Source organism: Antechinus flavipes, chromosome 6 (assembly GCF_016432865.1).
Source record: "Antechinus flavipes isolate AdamAnt ecotype Samford, QLD, Australia chromosome 6, AdamAnt_v2, whole genome shotgun sequence".
NCBI lineage: Eukaryota > Metazoa > Chordata > Mammalia > Dasyuromorphia > Dasyuridae > Antechinus > Antechinus flavipes.
In genome coordinates, this window is record NC_067403.1 from 246,184,662 (window position 1) to 246,198,651 (window position 13,990).

The window sequence follows — 13,990 nt, forward strand, 5'->3', positions numbered from 1 at the left end:
ATCCCCCTTCACTTCCTTCCTTCCCTAATACTTATTCTTCACTTAAATATTTTATATCTTGTATAGAAATGGGAATTATATAGATAGTAATGATTTCCCACTAAATTCATCATCTGAAACTTGACCTTGGTAAGGAAGGATATCGTTATATGTTGAAGGCTGTGACTGTAAAGCACAAGTGATGATAAGCTCTTCTAAACTACAAAAGCTTGGTAACAGACAGTTTGCAAATCTTTGAGCTATACTAGCTAAGTTCAAAGTAATGCCTAATCAGGTTTGATGCCAGGCAATAGATTATTCAGCTCTGAAAATTCCCTGAAAAGCAGCTCCCCAGTCATAAGGGTTTAGGTTGGAGATCAAGGGTGAAGAGGTATCTGTGATCTTCATCAATTGACAAAGCTCCCAGAGAAACACAATATTGGACTCAGGAAGTGTGAGTTCTATGAAATGCCCTTTCCTAGGTGCTAAAGGAGAAATGAAGATGAATAACATTTTTACTCCTGCTATAGCTAGAGGGATGAATAACCAGATGAATGGATATGTGGGTAGGTAGTTAAATAGACAGACAGAGAGATAGATAGACAGATAGATATAGAGACACATAGATAAAGAGTAAATCAATGGATATATAAACAAATGCACAAAAATGATAATGTAACAAGTCACATTTGTAAAAAAAAAAATTACTCAGAATTGATCTGTTAAATAAGCTATATGGAAAACTATAGATAAAGGAGCAACGAGATGGTGTCATGGATAGAGCACCTCTCCTGGAGTCAGAAAGACCTGAATTCAAATCCAGCCTCAATGACTTAATCCTTACTTCTTGTGTGACTTTGGATAAGTGACTTAACACCAATTGCCTCACAAATAAATAAATGAACAAATAACAAATTAATACTTTAAAAATATAGATAGAATTGCCCCAAGTGATAAGGTAAGGAAGAATTTCAATGCGAATCACAAAATCACAAATATTTCAAGTCCTTGATCTATATAACCATGCTTAGATACTTTTATGAATCTGTGATTCCATTGTGGATACTCCTGTCATCTCAACCCAGGTCATAATCTATCCATGCTTTATCTTTCAAGATTAGTCTTATATTTGTAATCTATAATGTCATGACAGAAGGTTTCCTGGGCTATAGAAGACAGAATTCACAAGTTTATAATCCATCTGCATATTTTTCCATTTATGCTATATTATCACATATATGTGTTTGTATATATATTCACAGTTCAATTTCAAAATGAAGGTTTATCATATATTTTATTAAATAATAAAAATTCATTTAATTCCCTCTATTTTCACCAGCATTGTTAATTCTTTATAACTTGAAATCACTTAATTCAAATAACTGAGACTTCTCTGTAATGATTCTCTTAGTGTCAGAAGCTCAAGGTATGGAAGGATTTTAAATCATGTTGTCTATTCCTACCTAGAAGATAGAGTTTACTTTAATCCTCTAAACATGAAGTCTATTATCACATCTTAAAATAGAAATAAATTGAAAATGTCCTGCCTAGCTCTTAACTAATCTTTCTTCTGTCTTTTTCTGCTTATTCATTCTATTCGCTATACTTTGTATTTCAGCTGCAAAAAATACTCTTACTAAGGCATAGATCTGACCATGTCATCACCCAGTTTAAAACTCTGGTGGTTCCTTAATGATTAGGATAAAATGAAAACTCCTCAATCACTTCAAGACTCTTTGCAACTTAATTTTTTACATCAATTACACATTACTTCTCTTTATCCACTATAAGTTTCGGCCAAAATAAGAATGCTAACTAATCCTTAATCTTTGTCCATCTCCCTCCCTGTCCTGTACATTTTATAAGCTGTCCTTTATGGCCAAATCACATTTTCTTTTCAATTCCAACTTCAGAAATACTTTCTTTTTTTCCCCTCTAGGACCAGTTCAGTTGCTATCTCCTTATTGAAGCCTTTCCTCATCACAGTTCCATTACTAAAAGATGAAAGTATTATTTTCTTTTGTTATTTGTCAAAGCACTTGTTCAAGATATTTTCTTTGCCCTTATATCCTATTCTAACTTATGACAAACAATATTTTCATAAGCTCAGAGGACCAATTTTAAGACATAGACACATGGAATAGAATGAAATAATATGAGCTTTTCCTTTTTAATCTTTTTTTTTTTTGACAGCACCTAGAATAGTACCATGTACAATATAAGAGGACTTGTTATTCTAAATTGAATCTAAGATAGAATAAGAATGTGAGGGAAGGAGAAATGGAAGCCAGGTCAGGAGAAAAGGGCAAATCACTTCTAAACTGCTCTATATTTGTTTGATTTATGTAAATGGTTTAGTTGATCAAAATATTAAACCCAGAATAATGGAAAGCAGTTCAAACTTAAAATTCCAAATCTTGGATTGAAGTCTCAGCTCTTTAATGAACTACAGTGTAACCTCAGAAAAGTCACCCACTGGTCATCAGTTAACTCTTTCATAAAATAACTAGGAGAAATTACATAATCTTTTTTATTTTTTTCTGGATCAGAATTGATGATAATGATACTCACTTAGCCAGAAACATTCCATTATGATACAAGAAATTGAAACATAAAATGGACTAAACATATTGAAGGGGTGAAGGGTGTCAAAGGCTTTGTTTGCTTGGAAATAGGCTTTTATGTTAACCTCACCAACTTCTGGTATTATCCTTTAGGATCAAATGAAAAAAGTGTAATGTCTTTCCCTTTAATCAGTCGCTCAGATATTTCAAGATAGATATCAGATATCATGTCATCCTTTTATTTTTTCCTGTACCAAAAATCCCTGGTTCTTTTATCAGTTCTTATAAGGCATAATTTCTAGTCATCTCACCAACCTAGTTACTTTCCTCTTCATAGTGTGGGCATTTTTATGATTTTTTTGTGTCATGGTCCCTTTCAAAAGTCTGATGAAGCCTATGAGTCCCATTTGAGAAAAATAAGATTACATATGATTTTCATGCAAATCAATGATATTTAAAGAGTTGTAAAAATATATTTATTAAAAAAGTGAATAGGCCCTCCCGCTCCCGATATCTAATCAGACCATTTGAGGAGTCATGGAACTCAAGTTAAGAACCCTTGTTCATGCTAATCAGAATTTCTCCTAAAATATGGCCCAAGATTGCACTTTTACACAGAAAAGAAGGTATGGAGAGTTACAAGCATGCAATTAGGGTTCATTTTTTTTACCAGGTAGAATACCAGCTGTTTATATTTTTAGGTACTATTGAAATTGTAAATGTCATCCTACAACATACCACAGAGCTTTCCATCCAGCTAGTCCACTGATGATACCTAGAAATTCCACCAGTGCTTCTTTATTCTTTTAGGATATGGATGGGAAAACTTTTTCTGACAAACACCATTTGGATATTTACAATATCATTTAGGGGACATACAAAATTATCAATTTCTAGAACTCAAGCAGTAGGAAGTTGTTCTATCTAGATTTCAGCTTATCATCACCTGCAGTTGATTATACAAATGATTTCTTATATAGCAGTGTTTGGAGGATCACTCCTCCTGCTTTAGGGGAAAGAATTTTCCTTAGTTCAAATATAAATATGCCAAGCAAGTGAACCATTGTATAATAAATGTAAAACTGTCAGAGATTTTGGAGATATCTTGTTCTAGTGTCTTTGTGTTACTAATCAGAAAACCAAGAAATATCTTATAACTTGTCAATAACACAAATAGTAAGAAGCCTTTTAAAATTAATGCTGTCCCTCTCTTATGATACTACTAATTTTTCATTCTTTGAATGCAGTTTTAACATTGCCTATCATATATAAAGCCTTATTTGAGATACTGAGGGGAAAAAAAGGCACAGATTTGCTTTTATGGAGATGATATTCTAACAGTATATGAAGATAGAAGGAAGAGGATACAACTTTTATACAAATATATTCATACTAAAAACCCTTAAAAACCAATAATCAATTATAAACACTTACCTGAGGGAGACTTAGCCCTGAGATCTTAGATCTTGGTCAACAGTTTTAACCAAAGGACCTGGGTTTTATTTTTTATAACTTTGATCATAGTATTTCAAGATAATGGTTTCCTTTGTGATTATTATAAACGCTGTTTTTGGAAGGTTGCCATAAACCACTCAGATTGCTAAAGAGGTATGAGACACAAAAAAATATTGAAAAACTTTGTTTAGCAAAGATTCTATCAAATTGAAGAGATCCTTTACAAATGGTTTACATAAAGTAACACAGTGACAAACACAGATTCAAAATACGTGTGGAAAATAAAGTACTCCAGTGAAAACATCCTCACCTGACCAATATATTGTTCCCACAGTGAGTTCCAGTGAATATTTTTTCCTATCATTTTTCATTAACCTTAACAAAGTTTAGATTGAGGATATAAAGAAAGAGAACTTGAGAATCCAAGGTTGGAACAAAAGAATATCCTGAACAATAATATCTATCTTAATCCTAAACTTAAGCCTATGATTTTTGGCTAGTCTCAGGCCAGGGAAATATCCCAAATTTAATTCATAAGACACATAAAGTCATTGAAATATTCCTTTTACCAAAGAGTATCATGTGGCAATATCAGTGGCATCCAAAAAAGCAGTTCATCCATTGAAAGGAGAAAATAAAAACAACAACAACAAAATAGTTTAATTTAATTTAATTTAAAATAATTTAATTGGGTCATATTTTCCTTTTTTGATTTTTTTTTTTTGGTGCTGAAGGTAAACTAGCCTTACAATTTTTTAAAAACTTTTTTTTCATTTACAAGTTATATGCATGGGTAATTTTACAGCATTGACAATTGCCAAACCTTTTGTTCCAATTTTTCCCCTCCTTCCCCTCATCCCCTCCCCTAGATGGCAGGATGACCAGTAGATGTTAAATATATTAAAGTATAAATTAAATACAAAATAAGTATACATGACCAAACCATTATTTTGCTGTACAAAAAGAATCGGACTCTGAAATATTGTACAATTAGCCCGTGAAGGAAATCCAAAAGGCATAGTCTTACAATTAAAAGATAGTCTTGAGGGAAAAGGTAAGGGCTTTACCTGTCCATTCTGGAAGCATCTGCTAGCAAAGTTCATCTGGTATAAAATGGACAAAATGGCAACATGAAGTTTTCACGAAGGATATATATATATGCAGGTATATGTGTATAAGTGTGTGTAAGCATTAGCTTTTGCATGTGAATGTGCCTTCCCCAAAATACCCAAGTGTAAGATGAATGGAATTATTGTCCCTTAAAAATCACATTTCAAACTTGAGACTTTATGTTATTTTGTACGTTTTACATATATGACTAGCAGAGTTAAATCCTTGAACAAGTCAAAATTCATCACTTTAAGAGGCAGTTCCACCTGAATGCTTAGATTCTTGAGGGATAATGTCCCAGGCCAACAATTACTCTCTAATGACTACTGAGGTCTTGCTGTGGGGACTGCCCCCCTGTTTTTTTTTTTACATTTAATATTGTTTCATGACTGTTTTACTAATCTCCTCTTATTGTGACTGCCATAATTTGCCCCAAATTATTCAGCCTAATGAGCTGCAGAAACTTGTAACTGGCATGTGTCAACCTGAGTGATCTCATAATCTACTTGGTATTCAATCACTCATCACGTAGTTATTCAACTGCTACAGTATGCAAGGTGCTATCCTACCTTCTGGGAATAAGAGGCAAAGAATTAAACATTCCCTATTCACAAAGACTAATTTACAATGATAGGAAAGACAAATGCATGTTATAGCTAGCTAGCTAGCTCTACTTCTCTCCTTACATAAATATCCATATACACAGAGCATTATTATAAAGTGAATAAGTACAAATATATATCATTATATATGTTAATGCTTGGAAGGTAATACATTATGAGATACCTTATTGACCTCTTTTGTAGAGATTGACATTACTGGTCAACATTCCATTTTCTTTGTCTTTAAGAAAAAAAATCATTACATTAATGGTAATTCTATTGGATTTAAATCTCTGATTTTTGTCAGAGAATCAATTTCAAAATATTCACTGGTGGTCAGTACATAATAAAATTTGGCTACATTATATTTAAACACTAGAGTAATTTCCTCTGTGTCACTAAGATGTGGTCGAACCAACTCTTTTTTTTTTTAAACATATATAGCTTTTTATTTACAAGTTATATGCATGGGTAATTTTACAGCATTGATAATTACCAAATCTTTTGTTCCAATTTTCCCCTCCATTATAAATGATTGAAAAGGAAATTGACCACTAGCACTTAGCTGGCACTGTGTGGTCCCCTTTCTCTTATAAGTGGTCCAGATAAATTGACCTATTTTGCCATTCCTCATACCTCAAACTTTCTCATCTTTGTATCTTTGAGCAGACGGTTTCCTTTGCTGGGATGAAACCTCTGAATTTTGAAGTATCTTTTTTGTTTGCTGTTTTGTTTTGGAATTTTTTTCCACAACTCTATTAAGCATTTTATATAAAGGCTTTCTGCTCCTCCAGGAAAAAAAAAGTTTGTATGTGGGTATATATATATATATATATATACATACATACATATATGTGTGTGTGTGTGTGTGTGTTTGTAATTTCTATACATAGCCTTCTCTTGCACCATGGAATATTAATTCCTTGAGAAATGGGACTGTTAAATTTTTGTAGCTCAGCACATAGCATGTTACCAAATAATATATCATTTTAATTGCTTTCCTCTCAAAATATATTCAGTGACATGCTACATAATAGAAAATTTTCTTAAATATAATTTTACATGAGGATAATTTAGTTTAAGAGGAAATTATTGCAGAGTGGTAAGAAGTAGTTCAAATGAAGAGTAGCAAGTGTGGTCAAAAGCAAGCAAAAACTTTATTGCTATTCATAAAGAGAGGGGAAAAGATTTCAGTGGGAAACAATCTCAGTGTGTGCTCTCCCTTGCACTCAAATCAAAGGCAATATACAATGGAGTGGCCTCAGATAGGAAACTGTGCAATATTTACACTTTTGTCAAAGGTTCAAAACCTATCAGGGCTCATATTTGAAATATAGTTTAACAGGGGCAGCTGGTGGCACAGTGGATAGAACAGAGCCCTGAAATCGGTAGGACTTAATTCAATTCTGGCCTCATACACATAACATTTTCTAGCTGTGAGGCCCTAGGAAAGTCATTTAACCCCATTTGCCTCAGCAAAAAAAAAAAAAAAAAAAAAAGTTCACATTTAAGTATGTTGTCCCCTTCTAGATTGTCAGGAAAGTTTTCATTGATAATTTCTTGAAAGATGGTGTCTAGATTTTTTTGTATCATGACTTTCAGGTAGAGAAGGGTCTTTTTTCCTATGGCTGCTTTTTTATATGTTCTGTACTTATTCTGTATGCATGGATTTTTATATTTGTTGTTTTTCCCATTAGGAATTTAAGTTATTTAAGGCAAAGATTGTGGGGATTTTTTTTATTATTTTGGTTTGGTTTGTCTTTTTTGCTTGCTTGGTTTCTCGTTTATTTTTTTTTTTATTTTACTTTTACTCTTACCTCTATCTTAGATGTTTCTAAGACAACCTTGGCATGTAGTAAGTGCTTGAGAAATGCTTGCTGATTAATCACCTAAGTAATTGATGAATTGAATAACTGATTAAAACTAAGTCAGTCATTTCTCCTCACTATATATTCAGTATTCTAGAGTAGAAAGGACACTGGCTTCAGAATAACACATTTTCCCATCATATTTCTCCCCTAAGGCTTTTGGTCACAGTATGACCACCAAAAAAGTCACTGAAACTTTTTTGCTCTTAGTTTTCTCATTTGTGAAAAGAATTAGAAATGAAGAGACCTTTGAGAGTTTTTCTTCACTTCTTAAACCATAATCGTGTTTATAAAGTTTAAAAAAAAAAAAACTTGAATATGTGATCTTCAAGCTCAGTGTCATTCTAACATTCTTTGTTATACTAAAACCTTTGCCACTTTAGACATTCTATGTTCTGTGCCGATCTAATATTCCATGCTTTACATGCTAAGGACTCTTCATGGTCTGATATTTTATGATGTTCATATTCCTCCTCCATGAAATGATAGAAAAAGACTAAATAGTATCAAAATAGCACTTATATATTGTTATAACCTTTGCAGAGTACTCTACATACATTATCTCATTTAAACCATCCTGTGAGATGGGTGCTATTATTTATATTTTTCAGATGAGGAACCTGAGGGACAAAGAGCTTATGGCATGTGCCCAGAGCCACAAAGACAATAAATAAGCTTCTGAGACAAAATGTGAACTCAGCTCTTCATGGTACCACATATAAAGCTCCATTTTCTGTGACATCCATTCGCCCCCTTTTAACCACTGGAGACATTCCAGATCTAAATGATATGAACATATAATCTTTACATCTCTCTTTAATGTTTCTTGGATTCTATAAAGTTGCTATCACTATGTCAATGGAAGTGGGCAATAGTACCACCCTGTCTGAATCTATCTTAATTGGCTTTTCATTTAACTCCTGGATACAACTGATCTTCTTTGGAGTTTTTTGGCTCTTTGATTCTAATAGTCTTAATCAGGATTGACTACTGGTAATCATTCTTAGATTTCAAAATTCTACCACTTTGATTAGCAGACCCAATCCCTAGAGAAAGGCTAATTCTCCCCATTATGGTTCTAGGATAAAATCAAGAGGCTAGTATGCTTTTCTAATAACATTACCCATGATTCCTATCCCCAATCTCTTATACATTCCTTAATATCACTCATCCAGTTGCTCTCTTTTCATCATTTAATAAGTAAGTAGTGCCCCCAATATCAATTTAACTGATTAGCATCTATTAGCTTTCATCATGTGATCTTTAATATAAATATACATCAAAGACTAAAGTGCATGGATACTGTCCCACCCCACAACAGGGCATTATTTCTCTATCTCAATAGGAAGGTGGACACAAGTCAAAGATATTGGGGACAAAGTTAAAATGGTTTTAATAAAAATTTACCCCAGTCCATTGCTCATAAGTTATTGAATGTCAGTCAGGTGCCAAGCCAAATCGTGTTAGGATGGGCTAAGTGGGTCACTCCTTGGATAGGTGGGTCTTGATTGCTGTGACTACTAAAGTGTACTATAAGCCTTCATCATTGGATATTTCATAGATCATAAGTTTGTTCTAGTTCCATATTTCATTGACCTATGACCAAGAAAGAATAACAACAAAAATGTCCCAGTTGATTTCTTCTAATCAGTTCATCTCCACTCTAGGGCCATCAACCAAATCATGTTGTTCATTACTATGCTAGAGTCAGTAGAATCACTTAGAATTGTCTAAAATTAGGTCAGGAACTTCTTTTTCTTTCTTACCAAAAATTTCAAAGTCCTCTTCTGCCTTCTTAGTCTTTTAAGGATAATCTTGAGTTCTTTGAAACATAAATTCTAATAAGTCAAATAGATAGAAGTGACTCAACTGTAAGGTCATACCATGAAAAGCTGATACCTTTTTAAAGTTAAATTTGGTAAGATTCAACACCATTTTTTTCTCAGAAAACTGAATTATTTATCAATTCTTAAAGACCATTACTTGTTGAAAAAAATGTCAGTCAGCAGAACCAAAAGGTACCAATATTGCCCAAATCACCAAACCTTAAAGTAAAATATCCTGAAGAAAGAAAACTTTAAAGTAAAATGCACTTATAGAAGTAGCTTCATAATCATAGGTAGTTTATATGTATATGTTTTTTAAAACTATAATAATATGAAATTTCATACTTTCTAGAAAAGGTATTCAGCTAAGAATTAAATGGCTCAAATTCTATTAACTTGATTCTACCTACAATAGAAAGATGATGTACCTTTCTATTTCTTTCAACAGAAAGCATTTCTCAGAATAATAATGGCTTCATTTGTAAGTCACACCACAATTTTCAAATATTTACATAAAGGACTTATGATATTATCAGCCTTAAGACCTTCTTGCTCCACAAATGATCACAACCTATATGTTACTTAGGAGATGAACTCAAGAAGGAAATGTCCAATTACTCTAGTATCTTTGCCAAGAAAACCCCAAACAGCATCACGAAGAGTTGAAACAACTCAACAACAATAGCATAAAGGTAGATCTTAGATAGTTGTCTTAGACTAATCCAGTGATTTTCCTAAAGTAAATTACTTTATCTCCTCCAAAAATTCCAATAACTCTATTATCACCAAAATCAAAAAGAAAGTATTTTGTTTGGCAGTTAAAGCCTTTCAAAATGGGGCTCATTTGTACTTTTCCAGTTTTTTTAATATTACTTTTCTGCACATACTTTAATTTTCCTACACAATGGCTTTTTCTCTACTCCTAATATTCCATTTTCTGTCTTTATGTCTATATATTTAGCTTTTACCCATGTCTGCAATAATTTCCCTTTTCATTTTTTGTCCTAATTACTTTGCCTACCTTCAAGATTTGACTCAAAAAGTCCCCCAAGTTTCTAATGCCCTTTCCAATTTTCCCCTTACACTATGTATATGCTTATTTGTTATATTATACTTATCATTATAAATTATTATACCTATTATTATATAATTATATATAATACCTATTTATTAAAATGTTTCCACTGCCATTAAAACATGAGATCTTTGCATGTAGAGACTATATTTACCTTTCTTCACATCATCAACACTTAATGTTGTACTTGCAATATATAGTAAGTGATTAATAAATACACGTTGACTAAAAGACTCAATGATTAACTATGATACATGGAGTCCATTTTCATATATCATCAGAAATGGGATTTTATCACAGATCTCTCTCACCACATATAAATAGTAAAAAGCCACTCTATCCAACACTGCTCCTACCATAAATCAAACAACCAAAAGCACTTTATTCCACAATCACATTTTTTTCAAATAGTAATCTAATTTTACTTTGCTCAACCCAGAATTTCCTAAGATACCCTAAAATATCTTAACTCTTATTGGACTATTCTAATCTAGGAAAAAGAAGGCATATTCTAGAAAGAATTCTGAGTGTCAGATAAGTTATATCAATTATAGGATGAATTTATTGGGGGAAAAACACAATGTTTTCCTCTAACTCAGGAAGCTGTAATTTTGCAGAGTTTCTTCAGGGCTTCTTTTACATCCTTGTTCCTCAGGCTATAGATCATGGGGTTCAACATGGGGAAGAGCACTGTGTAAAATGTCGAGACAATTTTATCCCGCTCCAGGGAATAGCTGGAACTTGGACGAGAATAAATGTAGAGAACAGAGCCAAAGTATAAGGTAACAGAAATCAAGTGAGAGGAACATGTAGAAAAGGCTTTCAGTCGGTTCTGTGTAGAGCGAATTCTCAAGATGGAAGCAATGATGAAGAGATAGGAGGCAAATATTAGTACAATAGGAGTGATAACATTGGAAGCCAAGAGGAAATACAGTACCTCCTGGTAACTGTCCTTCACATCACATGTCAGTTTTATCAAAGGTGGAACATCACAGAAGAAATCATCAATGACATTATCCCCACAGAAACTCAGAGTAAATGTATTGCTAGTAAGTATGGTAGCATTAATAAAACCACCAATGTAGGAAATGGCAACCAGACACATGCATAACCATTTAGACATGGCCTGAGCATAGAGCAGTGGGTTGGAGATGGCTACGTAGCGGTCATATGCCATGGCAGCCAACAGGTAGCACTCACTATATCCCAGGCCTGCTGAGAAAAAGAACTGAGCCAAACATCCAGCAAAGGAGATGAGTTTGTCTTCGGAGATACAGGTCACCATGATTTTAGGGGTATAAACAGAGGAATACCAGAGGTCCAGAAAAGACAGATTCCCAATGAAGTAATACATGGGAGTATGCAGCCGGGAGTCAGTATAGATTAATACTATCAAAGTAATATTCCCCATCAGTGTCATAGAATATACAATGAGAAAAAGTACAAATAACATGAGTTGAATCACAGGATCCTGGGTGAAACCAAGAAGGATAAATTCAGTTACAGTGTGGTTCCCTTTCTCCATGCCTCTAGAGTATTTCATCTGCCATGGAGAAGTGGTTCAGAAATGCCATTGCCCATACCTAGGTAAAACAAATGAAAAATAAACATTGCATTATTGGATAAACTATATAAATCAATAGGTGGCAACATTTGCTTATTACCTAATCTTGGTGATTTCTGTCATTTGGATAAACCTTTGCATCAGCAGAAATTTGAAAGTTTTTATTTCATTGGAGATGACCTTGGGTGCTCAACGTTTCTAAAGAGAGATCAAGTTCTGGTGATTTCTACCAGGCTAAAAAGTTTTCAGGTACATGCCATGTCACTGACTTCATCACTGCCTTCCAAATATCAGCCCAGCTAGCTTCAGAGAGGCTCATTACCTGCCAGTCTGATGAGAAAAGGAGATTTTCTCCACATCCATCTTCAACAAATGACTATCAAGCTCTGCACCAAGTATGGAAGTACTGGGTAGGGGAATTATTTTAAATTATGCATAATTACACTATCAGGCCATAAGGCCATTTTTGTTTATGATTAATGGAATCCAATATTAAACTGGCAGATCAAGGAATTGTGGAGCCATTGCTTCATCACTTTTTATTTTTCAGATAAAGGAAAATGAGCTTTGGGGAATAGAGGTGGTTTATGCACAGTGATCTGATTCCAAATTCAGTTATCATTCTATCAAAGAGCAATGCTTCATTTTTAACCTTCTGCTGTGTTACATGAAATATATATTTTTGCAAACATTATGAAAAAGTAAATCTCAAAACCTGAGAGTTGAAAAGACCTTCATAATGAATAATCAATGCACCACAGGCTTGAAAGGAATTTTCATTGCAACAAATCTACAAAGTGGTCACATAGCCTTTGCTTGATGAATTCTAGTATCAAATAAAATGTTTTATTATTTTAAATCAGCATGCACATTGTGTATTTTGCTTAGGAACACATTGAATAAAATGAGGCCATCAAAGAACTCTTCTTTTGCATTTTCTAATATAGACTTCTAGCTCATTTTTATCCCCTTCCCCCAGATAATTGAGGATATTCTGAAGGACTCTAATTTTACTCTACCATCATCATAGTCAACAGGCATGTGGGCATAATTGTTTGATGCTGTGCTAGTAGGGCATCTAAATGTTGGAATGGATAGAGTACTGGGCTTAGAGTCAGGAAGACTCAGCTTCCTGCATTCAACACTGATCTCAGACATTTAATAACATGTAATTTTATTTTATTTACTTCAGTTTCTTCTTCTGTACAATGAACTATAAAAAGAAATGGTTAATTAGTCCAAGATATCTGTTAAGAACCTGAATGGGTTCATGAAGAATCAGACATGACTGAAAAACAACAATACTTTACTGGTAGTCATTTCCACATGAAGTTATATTCCATGTCTGATACTAATACTGTTTCACTTAGGTAAGTCACATAATTCATTTGTAGCTCAAGCTTGAATGCTCCTATTCCTCACCTTTCATCCAGTCCTCAAAGCTTCTTTAAGTTCAAATCTCATCTTTGAAAAGAGACCTTTCCAGATTTCTCCAACTTTTAATGCCCCCTAGTCTCAGTCCATTCTGTATAGATCTTAAAGTTAACTAGTTGTTTAAATGTTTCTCCTCCCCTCCTTAGAATATGAGCACCTTGAGCATAGGATCTGTGTGTGTTGTGTGCGTGAAGGGATGCTTCAACCCTAATTCTGACTCTGGATTGGTAGAAAGAATTCTCACACTAGGAGTTCCACATATTACTGAAATCCTTTGTGTATTTTCAATCATAATAATGGTTTTTACCTATTATCTTTATGAGTTCCATAAGGAGGTAATAATGTTGTAAGGAAACCTTTCAAAGTACATGATATTTTTTGAAAGAAAAAACCTTTATTTGGGCTTTTTATGATCCTTCTGAAGAGGAATAATCACTTTCAGGCAGACATGTGGCAGAGAAGATTAAAGTGTTGGAACTGTAGTTCATGAAACCTAAATTCGAATTCTGCCTC

The 13,990-nt window shown here is 33.5% G+C and overlaps 1 protein-coding gene across 1 annotated transcript; it reads right to left on the reverse strand.

The window, feature by feature from the left end:
* Nucleotides 1–11,074: 11,074 nt before the first annotated feature.
* LOC127541071 (olfactory receptor 1013-like) lies at nt 11,075–12,022 on the reverse strand. Its single transcript, XM_051966153.1, has one exon. The coding sequence runs from the start codon at nt 12,020–12,022 to the stop codon at nt 11,075–11,077; it is 948 nt and encodes a 315-aa protein (XP_051822113.1).
* Between the last annotated feature and the right edge of the window lie 1,968 nt (nt 12,023–13,990).

Bases quoted from the DNA above. Each gene is read 5' to 3' on its own strand.
- LOC127541071 (XM_051966153.1), bottom strand. From the start codon at position 12,022: ATGAAATACTCTAGAGGCATGGAGAAAGGGAACCACACTGTAACTGAA.